General features: G+C 41.5%; 1 protein-coding gene across 7 annotated transcripts; it reads right to left on the bottom strand.

Annotated features, from left to right (window-relative positions):
• Positions 1–1,756: 1,756 nt before the first annotated feature.
• znf384a (zinc finger protein 384 a) lies at positions 1,757–15,965 on the bottom strand. Of its 7 annotated transcripts, XM_074613415.1 has the most exons (12): positions 15,797–15,965; positions 14,574–14,627; positions 13,688–13,755; positions 12,455–12,767; positions 12,165–12,287; positions 10,056–10,219; positions 9,864–9,940; positions 9,468–9,692; positions 7,484–7,651; positions 6,538–6,616; positions 6,026–6,184; positions 1,757–4,732 (listed from the first exon to the last, which is right to left on the bottom strand). In XM_074613415.1, exons 2-12 carry the CDS (start codon positions 14,620–14,622, stop codon positions 4,313–4,315), a joined length of 1,845 nt encoding a protein of 614 aa, XP_074469516.1. In that variant the 5' UTR covers positions 14,623–14,627; positions 15,797–15,965; the 3' UTR covers positions 1,757–4,312. The 7 variants fall into 7 exon arrangements, with proteins under 7 accessions (XP_074469516.1, XP_074469518.1, XP_074469521.1 ...); XM_074613417.1 differs by lacking the exon at positions 14,574–14,627 and having other exon boundaries at positions 15,797–15,953; XM_074613420.1 differs by lacking the exon at positions 7,484–7,651 and having other exon boundaries at positions 15,797–15,942.
• Between the last annotated feature and the right edge of the window lie 431 nt (positions 15,966–16,396).

Genomic DNA, 16,396 nt, shown 5'->3' with positions numbered 1-16,396 from the left:
GGACTGCAGCATGTATGTTGTAACGTTAACTGGACTGCAACATGTATGTTGTAACGTTAACCGGACTGCAGCATGTATGTTGTAACGTTAACTGGACTGCAACATGTATGTTGTAACGTTAACTGGACTGCAGCATGTATGTTGTAACGTTAACTGGACTGCAGCGTTACATGGTCCACTCTGTCTGTCCTGAGGACTAATACTAGCTAACGTTAGCTGTTAATGCTAAATACTAAATCAGCTTCGACTGGATTACCCGTTAGACCTGTAACTAACAGTTAACATCGACTAACACTTAGATAGTTAGATAACTTAGCTGTTTGAACGTTAGCTAATCTTAAAACGATATGAACGAATAAATAAATAAGTATAAGGTGAAGTTATTAGACCATTTACCTGAGCTGTAGAGGAGTAACTCAGAGTGATGTGTCTGCTTCAGCGCCTCCTGGCCGTTTGAATTTGAATCGAGCTGTTTTGGTTGGTGCTGCTTCGTGATTGGTTGAGCCAGCGTAAGCCCCGCCCCCTTCTCTTTATGTGTGCTTGTTACGTCGTACGGAGTGTCCCGGTTGGGCGGGATATACGTGATACATTAATGTATCACATGTTATGCTACATTGTAGCTACGTCACTAATGACATTTGATTCACTAGTTATTCATTTTTAATGTCTAATATTTAATCATTTTATTTATTGTCCTGGCTTTTATTTTTTTCAACTTTTCATGTTATGATGTGCTTATATTTTTTATTTTATTTTGTTTTACATAACAAATGTGACACATTTTGGCTTAGAATGCCCTGAAATGACACAAACTGTCATCAATGCATCTTTTGCACATTCTAACCTCTGGAGACTTTTTGGATGGTTAATGATGTCCAGCTGTTTGAGTGTAATGTCACAGCAGATGATCTACAATACTGTGTTGATTATTGTGATCAAATGTATCACATTTTATGCTACACTGTAGCTACGTCACAAATGAAATTTGATAGACTGACTAATCGTCATTTTTAATTTCTAATATTTAATCATTTTATTAATTGTCCTGGCTTTTTATTTTTTCAACTTTTGATGTAATAATGTTATATATTTATTTTATTTTATTTTGTTTTACATAGCCTGCATGTTGTAGTTCATTTTCTTTACATCAACCACATAACAAATGTGACACATTTTGGCTTAGAATGCCCTGAAATGACACAAACTGTCATCACTGCATCTTTTGCACATTCTAACCTCTGTCTGGAGGCGTTGTGTTTTAGTTGCTTGGATGGTTGATGATGTCCAGCTGTTTGAGTGTAATGTCACAGCAGATTATCTACAATACTGTGTTGATAATAAGCAATTCCACAAACCTGTTCAATGTTTTTCACCACAAAGTTTCTGCTAAACTGAGACACATGTACCGCATCACTTCTTCCCTGACAAACCTGGCGGTGCACCATGTTTGGTAGGCTATTAATTAGCACAATTACCAAACACTAATTGTAATTGTGGCAGCTATTATCTTGGACACTCTTCTCTTGTCAGCGCGTGGATCCCTTGCTTTCCAACATACTCCACTGACCCACTGGCTGTTGCAATTAACCAAATCACAAGGCTGTAACCTGTGCAGAAAAATCTGTACACCTGTCTCACCTTGTGTGTCAGTTCTAATGGGGATTTTACAATTATAACTCAACAACAACCAGACCCGACTTGGGCCTCAGGTTTGATCAAATCAGTCAGATGTAATCATACATTCTTATCAGTTCGACACAGTCTGGATTTTAATACAATAAATCAGACAATTACGTTGTTTTTTTCCATCATAAACGGTTTTCGAACTTTATTCTCCTTAAGGGAAGAAACAGTCTGTTCAGATGAGCAAGAGGTGTAACTGTGCATACAGTATGCAAGAGTGTAGCATAAAGAGGGCAGTTAATAACTGTACTATTATCAGGAGCATCAGTAATAACGTTAACAGGAATATTGAGAATCTGTTATTTTTCATAAAAAGACAATGAAATACAAGGAGGAGTATACATGAGGACAAGCAGCCACTTACAGGCTGCTCGAACATTTTGATTGGGTAGAGATAGCTTGTGCACAAAAACATGGCAGCAGTGTCCCAGGTCAACAAGCCTTGTTTTATATTATTTAATAGTTAAGATCATCTCAGATCATTTGTTAAAGTGTTAATGAAGGACTTTTCATGGGTGATCAATGTTAAAAATTGGTTTTCCGGTTGCAGTGCCACAACCAACTCGTCTAATAAGCCTAATAACAGTCACTGTTAATGATTCCTGCTAATTTAACGTACAGTTAACTAGGTGAAATCATTTCAGGTTACATCATAATTAGAATGAATATCAACATGTGCAATGGGCGAGCGTGGTTCAAACTGCAGGGAAATGTTGTGTAGTCATACATTACAGAAAGAGAACAAATATTTCCGCATAGTTTAACCAACTTTTTGGGCAATCCCCAAACTTCTCAGATCATTCTTTTGCAGACTTTTGCTGAGCATCAGCACTTAAGGTGACCTGGGACACAGCCAATGATTTGGTACTTGTTAATCTGAGTTCCTTTAGTTTCCATATATGCTTTACACAGGACATACTTCCCTTTTACAAATGAAAAAAGTATTTTCTATCTATTTTATGTACAGCATACTGCAATACAATAATGCCTCAGATTGATAATTATGTGGATAACATTTGCAATAGTTATAATGAAAGTAGTAATAATATGTATGAAAAGTTCTTTAAAAAAAGATTGATAACAGTACCTGTCAGCCATTTTCATCAAACAATCATTATTACCCCAACAACTGAGTATGATGAGTCGGGTTGTCTTTACTACTATTGGAGAAGAGTAAACTGTCTTTCTTGGAATATGAAAACAAACAAAAAAATGGGACAAAAACGCTTTGTTAGGACTTTTCTCTCTGTTCCCTTCACATTCATGCATCACTTTGCTTTCTCTCCGAGTTTGTTCACACGTTCTTCTGTTGGTAGAAAAATACATACATATGATATATATAAAACAAAAGTACAATAATGACGAACATAGACATGAAGTACAAGCTTCATCAAGTGCTTTCGTTATGACCCCTCCCACCCCACCAAACCCCCTTTTCTCTCTCTCATGTTTCCATCTCCCTCTGCTGCAGATTGCTCACTATAAGTGCATTCTTGAACCGCTCCGTCTCTTTTGTTCAATACTTTGGGCTCCGACAAATAAAATGGCTCCTCAACTCCTCGCTGTCTGAGGAACCGTGAGCGTAAATAAGGACATCATGGTTTGTGAACATTTTTGAGATTCAGCCGCAGGTTTTTTAACCTAATCCAATAATACAGCTCATTCATTCTTCTTTTGTGGTCTTTTCTCAGGCTCCAGTTCAGCCTTTCTGATCCCAACCTGTCGTCAGAGGTGTCACTCAGAAGCCATCCAGGCTTGTTTACTTAGTCTTTCCCTTCGGTCTTTCATCGCTGGTTCTTCGTCTTGTTTCTCTCCCTTGTTTTGGCTTGAACTAAATGATGGAGAATGTTCAGATTAATGTGATCTGAATGTGTTAAAAAATTACACCATTCTCTGGACCATAAATGGAAGTGCAGAGAGTGGTGTATTTTCTATTTTACAGATATTTTACATCTTCATCCTCCAATGGTGCCTATTGCAAACAATGCAATAAAAAAGAGAAGGGGGCACCAGTGAGCCTCTTTTATCAAGATTCTCAGATGTGGACTGCTGGTTTTGGATCAGTGTATTAAGTGTGTTTTACAAAGCAGGTAAATTGATAACTGGTCCTTTGACTCAGTTGAAAAAAAAGGTGAAATTAGACTAAACATGCTTTTAAGAAATCCAGATCTGGAAATAATCACCAACTCATTCATAATGATATAAAAGCCAAAAGAGATCTCAGATTAGGTTTTGGTTAAACTGGAGGATTGTGGCTCCAGACTGAAGAATAATCTATTTATATCAATGTCCAAGACCAGAATTTCTACTGAGAGATACTTGACACAAGTGGGCTCAGGAATCGAGAAGCACTTTGTAAAATATCTGTGTTCTAACAAGTAATTTAACGCTGTAGTCGGCATTATAGCTTCTTAAAATGAAGGAAAAAAACTGGCATCTGGTGAAATAAATTTGACTTGTACCTTCGTCCACTACCTTACGAATGGTTAAAATGTTCCACCCTATGAGCCATTTGTTCTTGCTTAAGAAGACTGTAATACTGACTACAGTTAAATGACTTGTTTATATGGACCTTTTTACACTGCAGAAACAAAGAGTTAAGTCCTCGAACAGAGTGGGAAGACGCAGCCTATGAGTTCATGTGCTCCACCTGTATGGCCGAGGTGGAGACGGTGAGGCAGAGGTCTTTGTGGACCACTGGCAGGTCCGCCACAGTGACTGGTTTGTACTGGATCTCGCTGGCTGACACTGTCTTGTACTGGTGCAGGTCAAACGGACACTGAACCACAGCTTCATTGGGCTGCTGGTTTGGCTGGTAGACGCCTGGTGGTCCGGGGTTAGGGTTCTGGGTGTTGTTGTTAGGGTTGTTCTGGTTTTGGAGCTGGCCCGCTCTGTTCGCGCCTCCTCCACCAGCGCCTCTCCCTCGCCCGCGGCCTCGGCCCCTGCCTCCGCCTGGCATGAGGCCCTGGGCCTGCTGAGCAGCTACTGTTGCTGCCACTGTCAGCGGGTCGGGGTTGTGCTTCCTCATGTGTTTCATTAGATATGTCTCCTAGAGTTGGGGAGAGAGACAAGAAGATATGATGGCAGAACTACTATAAACAGAACTACATACTGGCTGTATATCCAAAACCGCATACTGTACTAGTAGTGCGTACTGATTTAGCCAAAATGTAGTATGTAGTATGCAAACAAAAGCTAAATCTACATTATGCCAGGAAAACCCGCATGTCGTACTGATAAAGAAAAACTCTCCAGTATGCATCGGACCAGTCTACCTCGCCTACTGTATCCCACAATGCAAAGCGTTGGACTGCTACAGGCTAAGGTTACAACAACAGCAGCTTGGTTTTTACATTTCTCGTAGCTATTTCATCACTAAATTCACTTCTGAAAAGTTCTGAGCCGAAAAATCAACTGTGTAGATTTGGATTATTGACAGTTTTACGATATTAGATGGCAAATCGAACATTTGCTCAAACGTTTTCGGAGTTTAGAAGCTCCACAAACTGCTGTGACAGCTAGCTAGCGCCTGCCGGGGTCTCTACCTCGCCAGCTGAGCGGTTACTCTCTCAGACTGCTGTGAGCTGGCTGGAGCTCTCTAGAGACCGGTCTGTAGACGAGGGGCTTTTATGTCCTTGTTGAAGGATAGTTTGTTTAAATATCAAAACGCAAATGTCCATTATGAAAATTAACGTGAATCTGTGAAAATCTGCTTTTGTGGAGTTGAAAAGCTCCGCAGAGTATCAGAGTGGCGAGGGAAGTGGCGAGGGAAGTGGCTGCCTCTGACGGGGCAGAGAGATACCTGCTGAGACAACATGACCCTTATTAATATTACTCTAATATCTGGAGGGAGATCAGTCCACTGTTTTGTTGCTGTAACTGAAAAAGCAAGTTAGTAAATGTTATTTTATATTTCCCGTCTCCCCTGATTGATGATCCTGTTGGTCTTACTTCACCATTATAAATATTTTAAGGGGTGGTGGAGCTAAACCAGTCAGTATCTTATAAAGTAAAAAAAACATTAGTCATAAACAAAAAACGTCCTTTTTTTCAATAATATTACAATAGTGCTACAAGTTTGTTTTTTTGTTTTTGCTTTAAGAGCTGGTTTAAAGGCTGAAGTCTGGCCTAGCACACTGCAAAATAAATCGCTTTAACTGTCTCATACTGCATTCTACTGAGGAACGCAGTCTGTACTGTATACTGCGTTCGTCAGTAGTATGTAGTAGGCGGTTTGGAATACAGCCACTGTCTCCTTCTTCTTCTTTGTCATAGTCAGACCAGAGTCTGTGCATTGTGTGAAACTACGTCTGATGTGGGATTGACGTGTGTGAGAGCGTACCGAGGTATAGGATCGGTTACAGAGGCCACAGGAGAACAGCTTGGCATGTTTGACGGTGTGTGTGGACAGGTGCACCTCCAGGCTGGCAGCATCCGTGTAACCACGGTTACAGTTGTGGCACTTGTACGGCTTGTCTTTGTTGTGCTGCCGACGGTGAGACTGTGGGGAGAGGAATGAACAGACATTAGCACAATCAATAAGTCACGTTCTCCAAATACACAGTGCTTCAAAATCTGATGTCCAGAGCACCTCAAACGTGTCTTAAAGAGCCATTTGATTTTATATTCTTTCAGACTTTTATTCTTCAGTCGATGGGCCAAAAAGAACATTTAAACTACTTTAAGACTGATTTCTTTCCTTAGCTTTCATCGGACCTAAATATAAAGTTCATGTAAGTTCAGTACATTCATGTTTTTGCCAATAAAGAGAAAGATCATGTCGGCAAATCAAAGTCTTACTATGGAGAATGTCATCAGGTCAGTAGCAAAGATTAAACCTGTGAATTCATTTACCTGTAGGTTGGACAACTGAGTGAAAGCTTTTTCACAGCCAGGATGGTTACACTTGTACGGTCGGTCGCCGGTGTGAATCCTGAAAAGGCACACCATGAGTTCATTACAATATTAATTATACTTTATTGCTGCACTTGAAAATGAAAATGAAAATGAGAGTGATGAGCAATATTGCGAGTATTTAGTATGTTTTCTCTTATCCTAAGCAACATATTGAACATACAGCGGTGTTATGCCAATTCAGATGCAGTCTGCTCATTCCTCCTTAGACGTCTATCACTTACCATCATTCACAAATGAAAGTTAACAGAGTATTTTAATATTAACGCGTTAACACAAATTCCTTTTAACGGCACTTCTTTAGCACAACTTGCATTTTTTTGGGTTGTACTGGCATTATATGAAACTAAAGCAGCATATTTGTCCACTCTCATGTTGAAAAGAGTATTAAATACTTGACAAATCTCCCTTTAAGGTACATTTTGAACTAATAAAAATGTGCGATTAATCACAATTAATTATGGACAATCAGGCGATTAATCTCGATTCAACATTTGAATGGATTGACAGCCCTAATGATTAGGCAAGAAGCTGTAAAACATGGCTTTAGACTGGCAAAGGTGGCATCAATAAGCACTGTACAGTATTAAGCCAACCAAGGCAGGAGATTACCATTAGCCAGGGCTTGGCCGCGGCTGATGGGTGACCTGTTTTCGATCAATTCTAAGGCCACTCTTAATGTCTTCATTTGGCAACTCTGATTTGATTTATTAAAAAAAAAACATATTGTGACAAACCTCCCTGACCACACAGCATGTTACAAACACAAAAACTAAAGTTGCAAACAACCACGATGCCACAACTCTCTGCACACCTGCTCCCATTCATGCACACATAAAAACACAACCGGCCATCCAACCCCACCCAGCCCGGCCCGGACCAGTACCGTGTGTGCTGCTGTAGGTGACTGAGCTGCCTGAATGTTTTCTGGCAGTAGGAGCAGGCGTAGGGCTTGGCCCCGGTGTGGATGCGGATGTGCTGGGACAGGTAGCTGGAGTTGGCAAACGACTTGGAGCAGTGGGGACACTTGTGGGGCTTGGATTCCGTGTGGTTTCTAACACGGGAAACCGGGATTGGAGGGGTGAGGAGGTGGAGAGAGAGAAACAGAGAGAGAATCAGCGAGAGGTTTGTAAGCTACAGCATGACCAAACTTCACGATGAACTGAAGACCAAATCATGCGTTAAAGTTAACAGGATCTGCGATCAATTGCGTCGATCATTAAGTTTCAAAGTGTGCTCTTTGTGCTGCGTCTGAGTTGTGAAAACACAGAACAAAAACATACAGCAAGCACAGTCACGCTTTTCTCTTTCTCTCTCTCTTTCTCTCCCTCTCCCTCTCCCTCTCTCCACTGGTGTGCCCTGCATTGAGTGGAGTGTGTCTGTGAATGTCTGGCTCTGCTGCAGCCAAATGAAATGTAAATTCAAGACGAGTGGCAGGCCAGTGGAGCGCATCTCCCTGCTTAAAATGAGTGGCCTGAAAGCCACAAAGAAACCCCCGTGCATGGCAATGAGGGAAATGATAACATGAAGTAGGTGAATGACAAAGGTCGAATGTGAAATCAAAACATTTATCATGACGGCATGAACGGGAGATAGAAGAACTGCTTTTTTTAATGGGGATGTTTTAACATTGCAACTGGCTCCAATGACTGTGAAAGGTCTCCAGAAGGTGCCTCAAACAAAAGAGGGGGATGTTTGAAGGAGTTGTGTGAAAGCAGAGGTGGATCTAGGGAAAAATAACTAAGATAAGGCAACATGCATGCATGCAGTACCAAGCCAGACTTGGGATAGCATCACCAGCACCAACCACCTGCTAAATGAAGGTATTAGGGCCGTCAAAGTTAACGCGTCAGTAACGCAAATTTGTTGTAACGCCACTAATTTCTTTAACGCAACTTGAAATTTTTCAGTTTTAAAGCTAGAGTGAAGACACTGGCATCATATGAAACTAGAAAAACCTAATGAATCCATCGGTACCAACCATGTCGCTTGTCGCAAAGGACACTTGCGCTAAATTGCGCAAGACATGCCCACTTTATGATAATCACATGCAGTTTGGGGCAAGTCATAGTCAAGTCAGCACACTGACACACTGACAGCTGTTGTTGCCTGTTGGGCTGCAGTTTGCCATGTTATGATTGGAGCATATTGTTTTATGGTAAATGCAGTACCTGTGAGGGTTTCTGGACAATATCTGTCATTGTTCTGTGTTGTTAATTGATTTACAATAATAAATATATACATACATTTGCATAAAGCAGCATATTTGTCCACTCCCATGTTGATAAGAGTATTAAATACTTAACAAATCTCTCTTTAAGGTACATTTTGAATAGATAAAAAATGTGTGATAAATTTGCGATTAATTTGCATTAACTATGGAAAATCATGCGATTAATTGCGATTAAATATTTGTATCAATTGACAGCCCTAGAAGGTATATTTTGGTGGTAACTGGAACTGTGAGTTGACCTCCCCTACCAGGCTCTTGTGTATTCTGTGACGATTTTAGCTTGTAAGTGATCAGAGCAACTGTTAAATTGGCTTGCTGTCCTGAATCAGTTAACAGAAAGGAACCAATCATTATTGATAAATACATTAATGTAACAAGCTTAGAACCATAATTTAATTTAAGTTTGATGTACAAGTGTTGCACTTTCAGATGATGTTTAGATGTTTAGCAAAAAGAGCTTTATGAACTGTCAACTCTCCCAAAAGACCCTGACACATCCCCCACCTCACCACCCCGTCCTCCCCTCATCAGTCTTCACACGCAGACCCACACACACACGCTTTAACAACAGAAAGCACATGCACAAGCAGGCAAACACACACACACACACACACACACAAACCACTCAGTCCAGTACCGTGTGTGCTGCTGTAGGTGACTGAGCTGCCTGAATGTTTTCTGGCAGTAGGTGCAGGTGTAGGGCTTGGCCCCGCTGTGGATGCGGATGTGCTGGGACAGGTAGCTGGAGTTGGCAAACGACTTGGAGCAGTGGGGACACTTGTGGGGCTTGGCCTCCGTGTGGGACTTGGCGTGGATCTGCATGTCTGACTTGCTGAAGAATGTCACTGCACACATCCGACACCTTTGCAAGAGAGGAGTAAGAGAGAGAGAGAAGACAACCTTTATGGGGATTTAATGTAGGCTTACGAGTAGAGTCTGTAGTGTCTGTTTCAACAGATGACCTGCTCTAAATGTTCAATACAAATCTGTGATGCCACGATCAAAATCTCTGATCTAAATGTGTTTCCACTACCTGTAGGATTTGGGGCCATCTTTGTTGGTGTGATCATCCTCATCATTTGACAGGTCATATGGGTCAGCACTGTGGTGCTAAAACAATAACAACACATTAGTTATGATGAATGACAAAAACACTGACAATCCATGCTGTGTAGAAACCAGTAACAACTAAAGACTATAAGCAAAGAATACAAGAGACCCTCACCTGTCCACCCGCGGCGAGGTGTGCCAGTATTAATGCATCACTTCCTGGAGGGAGGACTCCACCCACTCCAGCCACTCTGCCCATCATCTGTTTGCTTTTCCTGCCTCGCTTTGATGGCATCGGCATGACAACTGCAGGAGGGCCAGAAATGTCCTCCTTCTTGTCTGGAAACAAGAGAAAAGTAAAGAGAAAGGAAGGGAAAGGAGGCGGAAGGAAGGGAGAGTTGGTAAGTGTTGTGTGAGGACAGCATCTATTAAATGGTCAAATCTGACGCAGTCGGTGCCACACATCACATACATGAGTTGTTATGTAGGGATTAGGTAGGGGGGTGCTTCTTTGGTCAGCAGCAACACCTAATCTTACAAAAGAGAATGGACATACACAAGTGTGTGCATGTGTATGGATGTCACAACACAAAAAAAGGCAGGAATAACTAAATGGTGGGTCAAAAACAGGAATTTCTTCTGTTCAAATGAGACGAGATTTGTGTGTCTGGCCTTAAAGCTACAGTTGGTAGCTTCAATAAAAATAACTTTTTGTCATATTTGCTCAAACTATCACTATATCCTCCGGAAAGCAGTGCATGAGACGGATAATCTGTGAAAAAAAAATGTGATTCCTTTGCCTCCTCCTAGTGCTCCTAATGGCATTTGCAAGATTCTAACGCGCCCGAAGGAAAACAACCATCAAAGCCGAGGAGTCCTTCGTTAGAGACTCAAACTGTCAAATATGAATCAAGATTCTGTCAGTGTAATGCCTATTTCTGGCCTCAAATGTTGTCAGAAACATCTTGTAGTGTACTGTTTAGCTGTAAAATGAGAAAGTTTGTGACCAAGTTGAAAACGAAGCACAGCCCACCGACAGGAGCAAACTTTCTAATTTTACGGCTAAACAGTACACTACAAGATGTTTCTAAAAACATTTGAGGAGAGAAATAGACATTACAGCAACAGAATCTTGATTCATATTTGATCAGCACTGCGTAGTTGAACAATTTGATCGGCGTTTGCGAGCAGTGGTTGACAGCTGCGTTGGAGATTCCTCGGCTCTGATTGGTTGTTTTTTTTGGGGGGGCACGGCGGAATATTGTAAATGCTTTTCACAGATTATCTGTTTTATGTTCTACTGTCAGGATGTAGTGACAGTTTTAGCAAACATGACAAAAAGTTATATGTCTTTATCAAAGTGACCAACTGTAGCTTTAATTCACTTTGATTTCATCTCAGGAGATGAAATGTTTGAAAAACTCAAAATACTGAGAAAAAAAGGTTCTTATTACATCAAACTAATATCAAATTCTCTTCTATCAGTTTGTGTCATAGTGCCCTTGAATGCAAGACATTGCGGAAAAAGCTAATATGTTCCTCAAATAAATACGTTGTTAAAAATGATTCGGCAGGCAGCAAAGTAAAAAAAGCAATCACTAGAAAGAGGCTGAATCCAGAACCACCTACTGTACGCTGGAGATTGGTATGGAATCATTTTGGAAAATATTTAAAAAGTGGAAAAGTTGACGTATTCTTTGAGGCAAAATTCTATCAACTTTGGAATAAATGGATCAAATATATAACCCCAATGTGAGCAGACTTTTTATGACTCCACTAATGTGTCATGCTCCTTTCCTCTTCGTGAGAGCTCCTCTGGCTCTAATGTATACAGCTGTGTTTTGATGGAGTGTGGGATGAGCATATGAAAGAAAGTTAAACACGAAAATCTCTGACAGATTGAAGTTGAAGTAAATATAGGTATGAAGGCTGTATGCATGATGGTATGCGGGTGAATATAGATATGTATGTGTGTAGATGTGTTGAATGATGTGTAGATATATAATCCTGTAAGTGAAGATGGAGGATAGAAAGTTTTTTGAGCTCTAAGTTACAGCCAACAAGTACTGCAGCTTTTAAAAGCTTCTTTCTGTGCATATGAATATAGACATGTATTTAAAAAAAAATGGGAAAAGCTTTTATACAATCTGAGATATTGCCTTTTCCAAATTAAAAATGATCAGCATAAACTTTGACGATACTTTTAGCTTTTTTTCAACAAACTGCAGTTTGATTTAACACGTGTCAACGACTGAAGTGGCGTTGAACTGCGGCCATGTTGTACCTGTAAGTGAGGGGTGCACTGCGGATACTATCATGGTGGTGGCAGTGGGGTGTCCAGCTACAAATGACTGCGTGGAGGCCGTGGGGACCAGTGTGCCTTGAGGGGTGGTGATCACTAACCCCGCTAAGAGGAAAAGAGAAACTGTGATCTGGCTGTTGGTCAAAACAAACATTTTACATTAGGCTACCATTCCTGACTGACAATAGGTGCACTGTCCAAATCACATCCATTAGAGATACTGCCAATACTGGAAAACACTCAAATACTTTATATAAGGGTCAAAGCCTCACCCGCAGTCATGATACCTGTAGAGGGAACAGGCACGACGGTGATGTTCTGGGTGGTGTGCGACTGGTGCAGGTGTCCCCCGAGCACACTCATGCCGCCGCCGCCACCTCCTCCTGCTGTACCCCCACCTCCTTCCTGTTTGGGGACCAACCGAACCCCGGGCCCTCCGTCCACTGAGCCGGGGATGGCGAGCACGGCCGTGTGGTAGTGGGGGGAGGAGGTGGAAGACGCAGAGGCGTGAGAGAAGGAGGGAGCATTGGCCTTCTCTGGACCCAGCTGCTCCTTTGCCTTGTTCAGGAACATGGCGTTCTCGATCTAGATGGGGATGAGTAGAGGGGCGGGTTGGGGGTAAGAGGAAGGAAATGGGGAAGGGTGAAGTAATAAAGAGGAAAGGAGTGCGAGATGGGTGAGGGTAAAACATCGGGAGATGTAGGACCAGAGGAAGGGAGAACAGGGGAGGAAGATGAAGGATGAAATGCATGAGGACGGAGGCCATGAGAGATGAGGGAGGAAGGCAGGTGAGGTGCGAAGAGAGGTGAGCCATGTGTGTGATGAAGAAGGAAGTCCGGGCAGATTGGAAGAAGATGAAAAGGACATGGGAAAAGACAGAGGAGGAGGAAAGGACAGGACAGGATGGAAAGGAAGACACAAGGGTGGAGGTGGAGAAGAGGAGTCAAGGATGGGTTAAGTTTACATGGAGAAAAAACAGATGGAGACGGAGGTGAGGAGGATGGGTGAGGCAATAAAGGTAACGTGGAAAACGAGTGTGATGAAGGGACAAAGAACGTGAGAAGAGAAAGGGGGATGAGGGAAGACGTTGGTAGTGAAAGAGGTTGAAGTTAGACAGCAGGATGGGGAGAGTGAAGGGTGGAGGTTGATAATGATCCATGTAGGGAGAAGACAGCGGAGGAGAAGAAAGCAACAGGGGAGGAGAGAGAACGAAGGCAATGTGAGATGAGAAGAGTAAACGAAAAAAGGAATAAAGAGGTGTTGAAGAGATGAGAGAGGAGAGGGACAGGAGTGATCAAGTGAACCCTCCACATGTCAAGAACTCATATTCAAATAACTTTCATGTGAGGTGAAGCCCACTTCACCGACTTAGCGAGCAGCGTTTAAATCATCGTCTGGTGTTATGTTAGAGTATTTCCATAAACAGTCAATGTGATAATCTCTTCCGGGTATCTTTTGACAGCATGTGTATTTCAAGACAATTCCAACAATGAGGTTGTCTCTACCTGTCCTTGTACAGTGGGGACGGGAGACCAAAAGTATGATGAGTTGAAATGGGAATCGTCCATTATTTCTGTAATTAAAAAGCAACACACTTAGAAATACACCTGTCCTCCTCCTCTTCCTCCTTCTTATTATGCTTCTTTTTACTTTCATGTGAAACGACACCATGCGTGGCCGCGTTTCAATCATCTTAGTTTGGTTCCTTTCCACGTATCCTCTCCTCCATCGCAGGACGCACTGAACAAGTTTCAGGATCAGTGAGTTGCTGCATTTCAGTCGCAGCTGGTTAACGTGACTTCTAAATGAGCCACTTTGCAAGGCATTGCAACCATTGTTTGTTAGTGGATCCCAGTTCAGAAGTGTAAGATAGCTGTTACACAACTGACTGGTTGAAGGGAAAATGCTTTTGGGTTTGTATTTATCAGTATTTGATCAGATTTACAGAGAAGAGGATGTGAAAGGGATCAGGCAAAGATGTTCAATCCCGGGGGGGATGGACATAAAAAATAAAAACAAATCTACAGGAGGACAGAAGAGGCAAGAGTTGAGAAAACACTAATGATAATCAGTCTTTGAGGCTTTTGATAATGTAACACAGCCCATGCACTTCCTCACTAGTCTCTTACACAGTTTGCATTGCTATTAACAAATTACACAATCTTAGAGTGGTTGCTTTATCAGTGTGAATGAGTTTTGCAGTGCAACCCAATGCTGTGTCAAAATATTCTATTTATTCCCTGGAAGAGTAACGCAGAGGCGTGATCTTCCCAACCAGGATGCTAGTAGAGTATGTGTTGAAAAAGAACATCCTTTCTAAGAGTGCACATGGTTTGTTGAAGACAACACTGACTGTTTAAAAGACTACTGTATATCTTTTCATTATCAAACCTCTGATCTTCTGTTTCCCGATCATCTCCCACTGACACATAGGCAACATGTTTTCTGTAGCACAAAGAAGGAAGTTTCATAGTTTCATTGTTCTATTTTTGGCATGCATTTGCACTTTATTTCCACATACTTTGCCACTGTTACAGACCAATAGTAAAAGAAGTTTTTGGAGGGTTTTTCTGTATGCATGTGAAGATTGTGAACGCCATGCATAGCCATATACCAAGAAAAGCAAGCACGTAATTACATGTTAGTAGAGCTGAACTTACATTTAATATAACTAGTAACATTTTGATGGAGGCCCATGAAATATTAACTTCAACATAACATCATACACTAATAAAATAAACTCTGAGGTGACGATATATTGCATGCAAAACATTCGCAATGCATAACTCCAGGCATGTTTTAGGTCATGAGCCTCCTCTCTCTCTTCTGCAGCTGCACAGCCTATAAATAAAGAAATGATGGGGGAAACTCTCTAAAGCATTCTGCACAAGCTGCAGCTATCCTTAACATGTAAGGGGAGTTATTAGTGTAATGCAAAGTCCATGTTTCAGTGCTGTGAGAGCCATGTTGGACGGGGGGCACTAGCTGTGGCTCCTGCTCTGCTAGCTGACGGATTGGTGAAATCGTGCAAATGTATCTTTTTGCGAAGCACGCAGCACAGATTTGTTACATTGTAGCAAAACCAGCTGTTTAATGACACATCTGGGTTGTAAACAAACACGACTAGAGTCAGCTGGTAACAAGAGAAGACCAGAGCAGGCTAGAGGGAGCTAGCTGGCTAACGTGCCTCCATTAATTGTCTCCCTTTTGTTCGCTGGCTCTTTTTGCTCCAGCTACAAGGAGGCCTGCAGATATATATAAATATATATACATATATATCCATCTGCTTAACTAGCTCTGCAGAACACAGACAGCCTCTCTCTCTAACGCCTCCATTCCTCCTCTCTGCTCAGCTCATCTCAGAGAGCTGAGAGAAAAGAAAAAAAGAGAAAAAAAAAAAAGTGTGGAATAAAAAAAAGAAAAAAACGTGTGAGCAGCAGCAGAGCAGCAGCAGCAGCAGCAGAGCAGCGTGGCCGCCGTCCGTCCGTCCGCCGCCTTCTGCAGGAGACGCAGCTGCTTCATGCAGACTTCCGGCGGTCTGGACGACGGTGCTCTCAGACACTCTGCAAAGAACAGTTGATTAACAGCCGACTAATGAGTCCTGCGTTAATTACCGGTGAGATGGAGTCCCGTCAACCCCCCCGGAGCCTCCTCAGGTCGGGACAGTTGGGAAACTTTGTCCAAAATCCCCTGAAACCCCCTCAAACCCTCACATAGGCCTTTATTTTCTCTTCGCTTTTTTTTTTCCTTTTTTTTTTTTTCTTCCCTCCAACAGCGTCAAGTCACTCAGAGGCAGGCATTCGCGTTTCCGGTTCTTTATCTTTCAAGAATAAAAGCCTTTTTTTGATTTAAATAGTGCAGGAAAAGCAAACTTTACGATCAAAAGAGACATTTTAGGCAAAAAAAAAAAAAAAATCTGTCTGGAGCCGCAAAAAAAATTTCTTTACGAGAAAAAAAGTTGTAATATTACAAGAATTAAGTCATAACTTAACGAAAAAAAAAAGTCGTAATATTACGAGAATAAAGTCATAACTTTACGAGAAAATAAGTCGTAATATTACAAGAACAAAAACAACACATTTTATATTTTTGTGTATGAAGACTGCCATTTATGGTTACTGTCTACATTTTTCAGGGTGTAGAGAAAATCATGAAATATTTAAAAAATATTTTATATCAATATTAAAAATGATGCACAAAGCCTGATGAAAATT

Source organism: Sebastes fasciatus, chromosome 17, assembly GCF_043250625.1.
Source record: "Sebastes fasciatus isolate fSebFas1 chromosome 17, fSebFas1.pri, whole genome shotgun sequence".
NCBI classification, from domain to species: domain Eukaryota; kingdom Metazoa; phylum Chordata; class Actinopteri; order Perciformes; family Sebastidae; genus Sebastes; species Sebastes fasciatus.
This window is presented reverse-complemented; position numbering and strand designations above follow the sequence as displayed.

Coding starts and splice junctions, on each gene's coding strand:
- znf384a (XM_074613414.1), bottom strand. CDS start 14,653: ATGAAACTTCCTTCTTTGTGCTACAGAAAACATGTTGCCTATGTGTCA. Junction 12,317..12,454: donor TACAGGTATCATGACTGCGG/GTGAGGCTTTGA, acceptor TTTGACCAACAG/CCAGATCACAGTTTCTCTTT. Junction 9,941..10,055: donor ACCTCGCCGCGGGTGGACAG/GTGAGGGTCTCT, acceptor TTATTGTTTTAG/CACCACAGTGCTGACCCATA.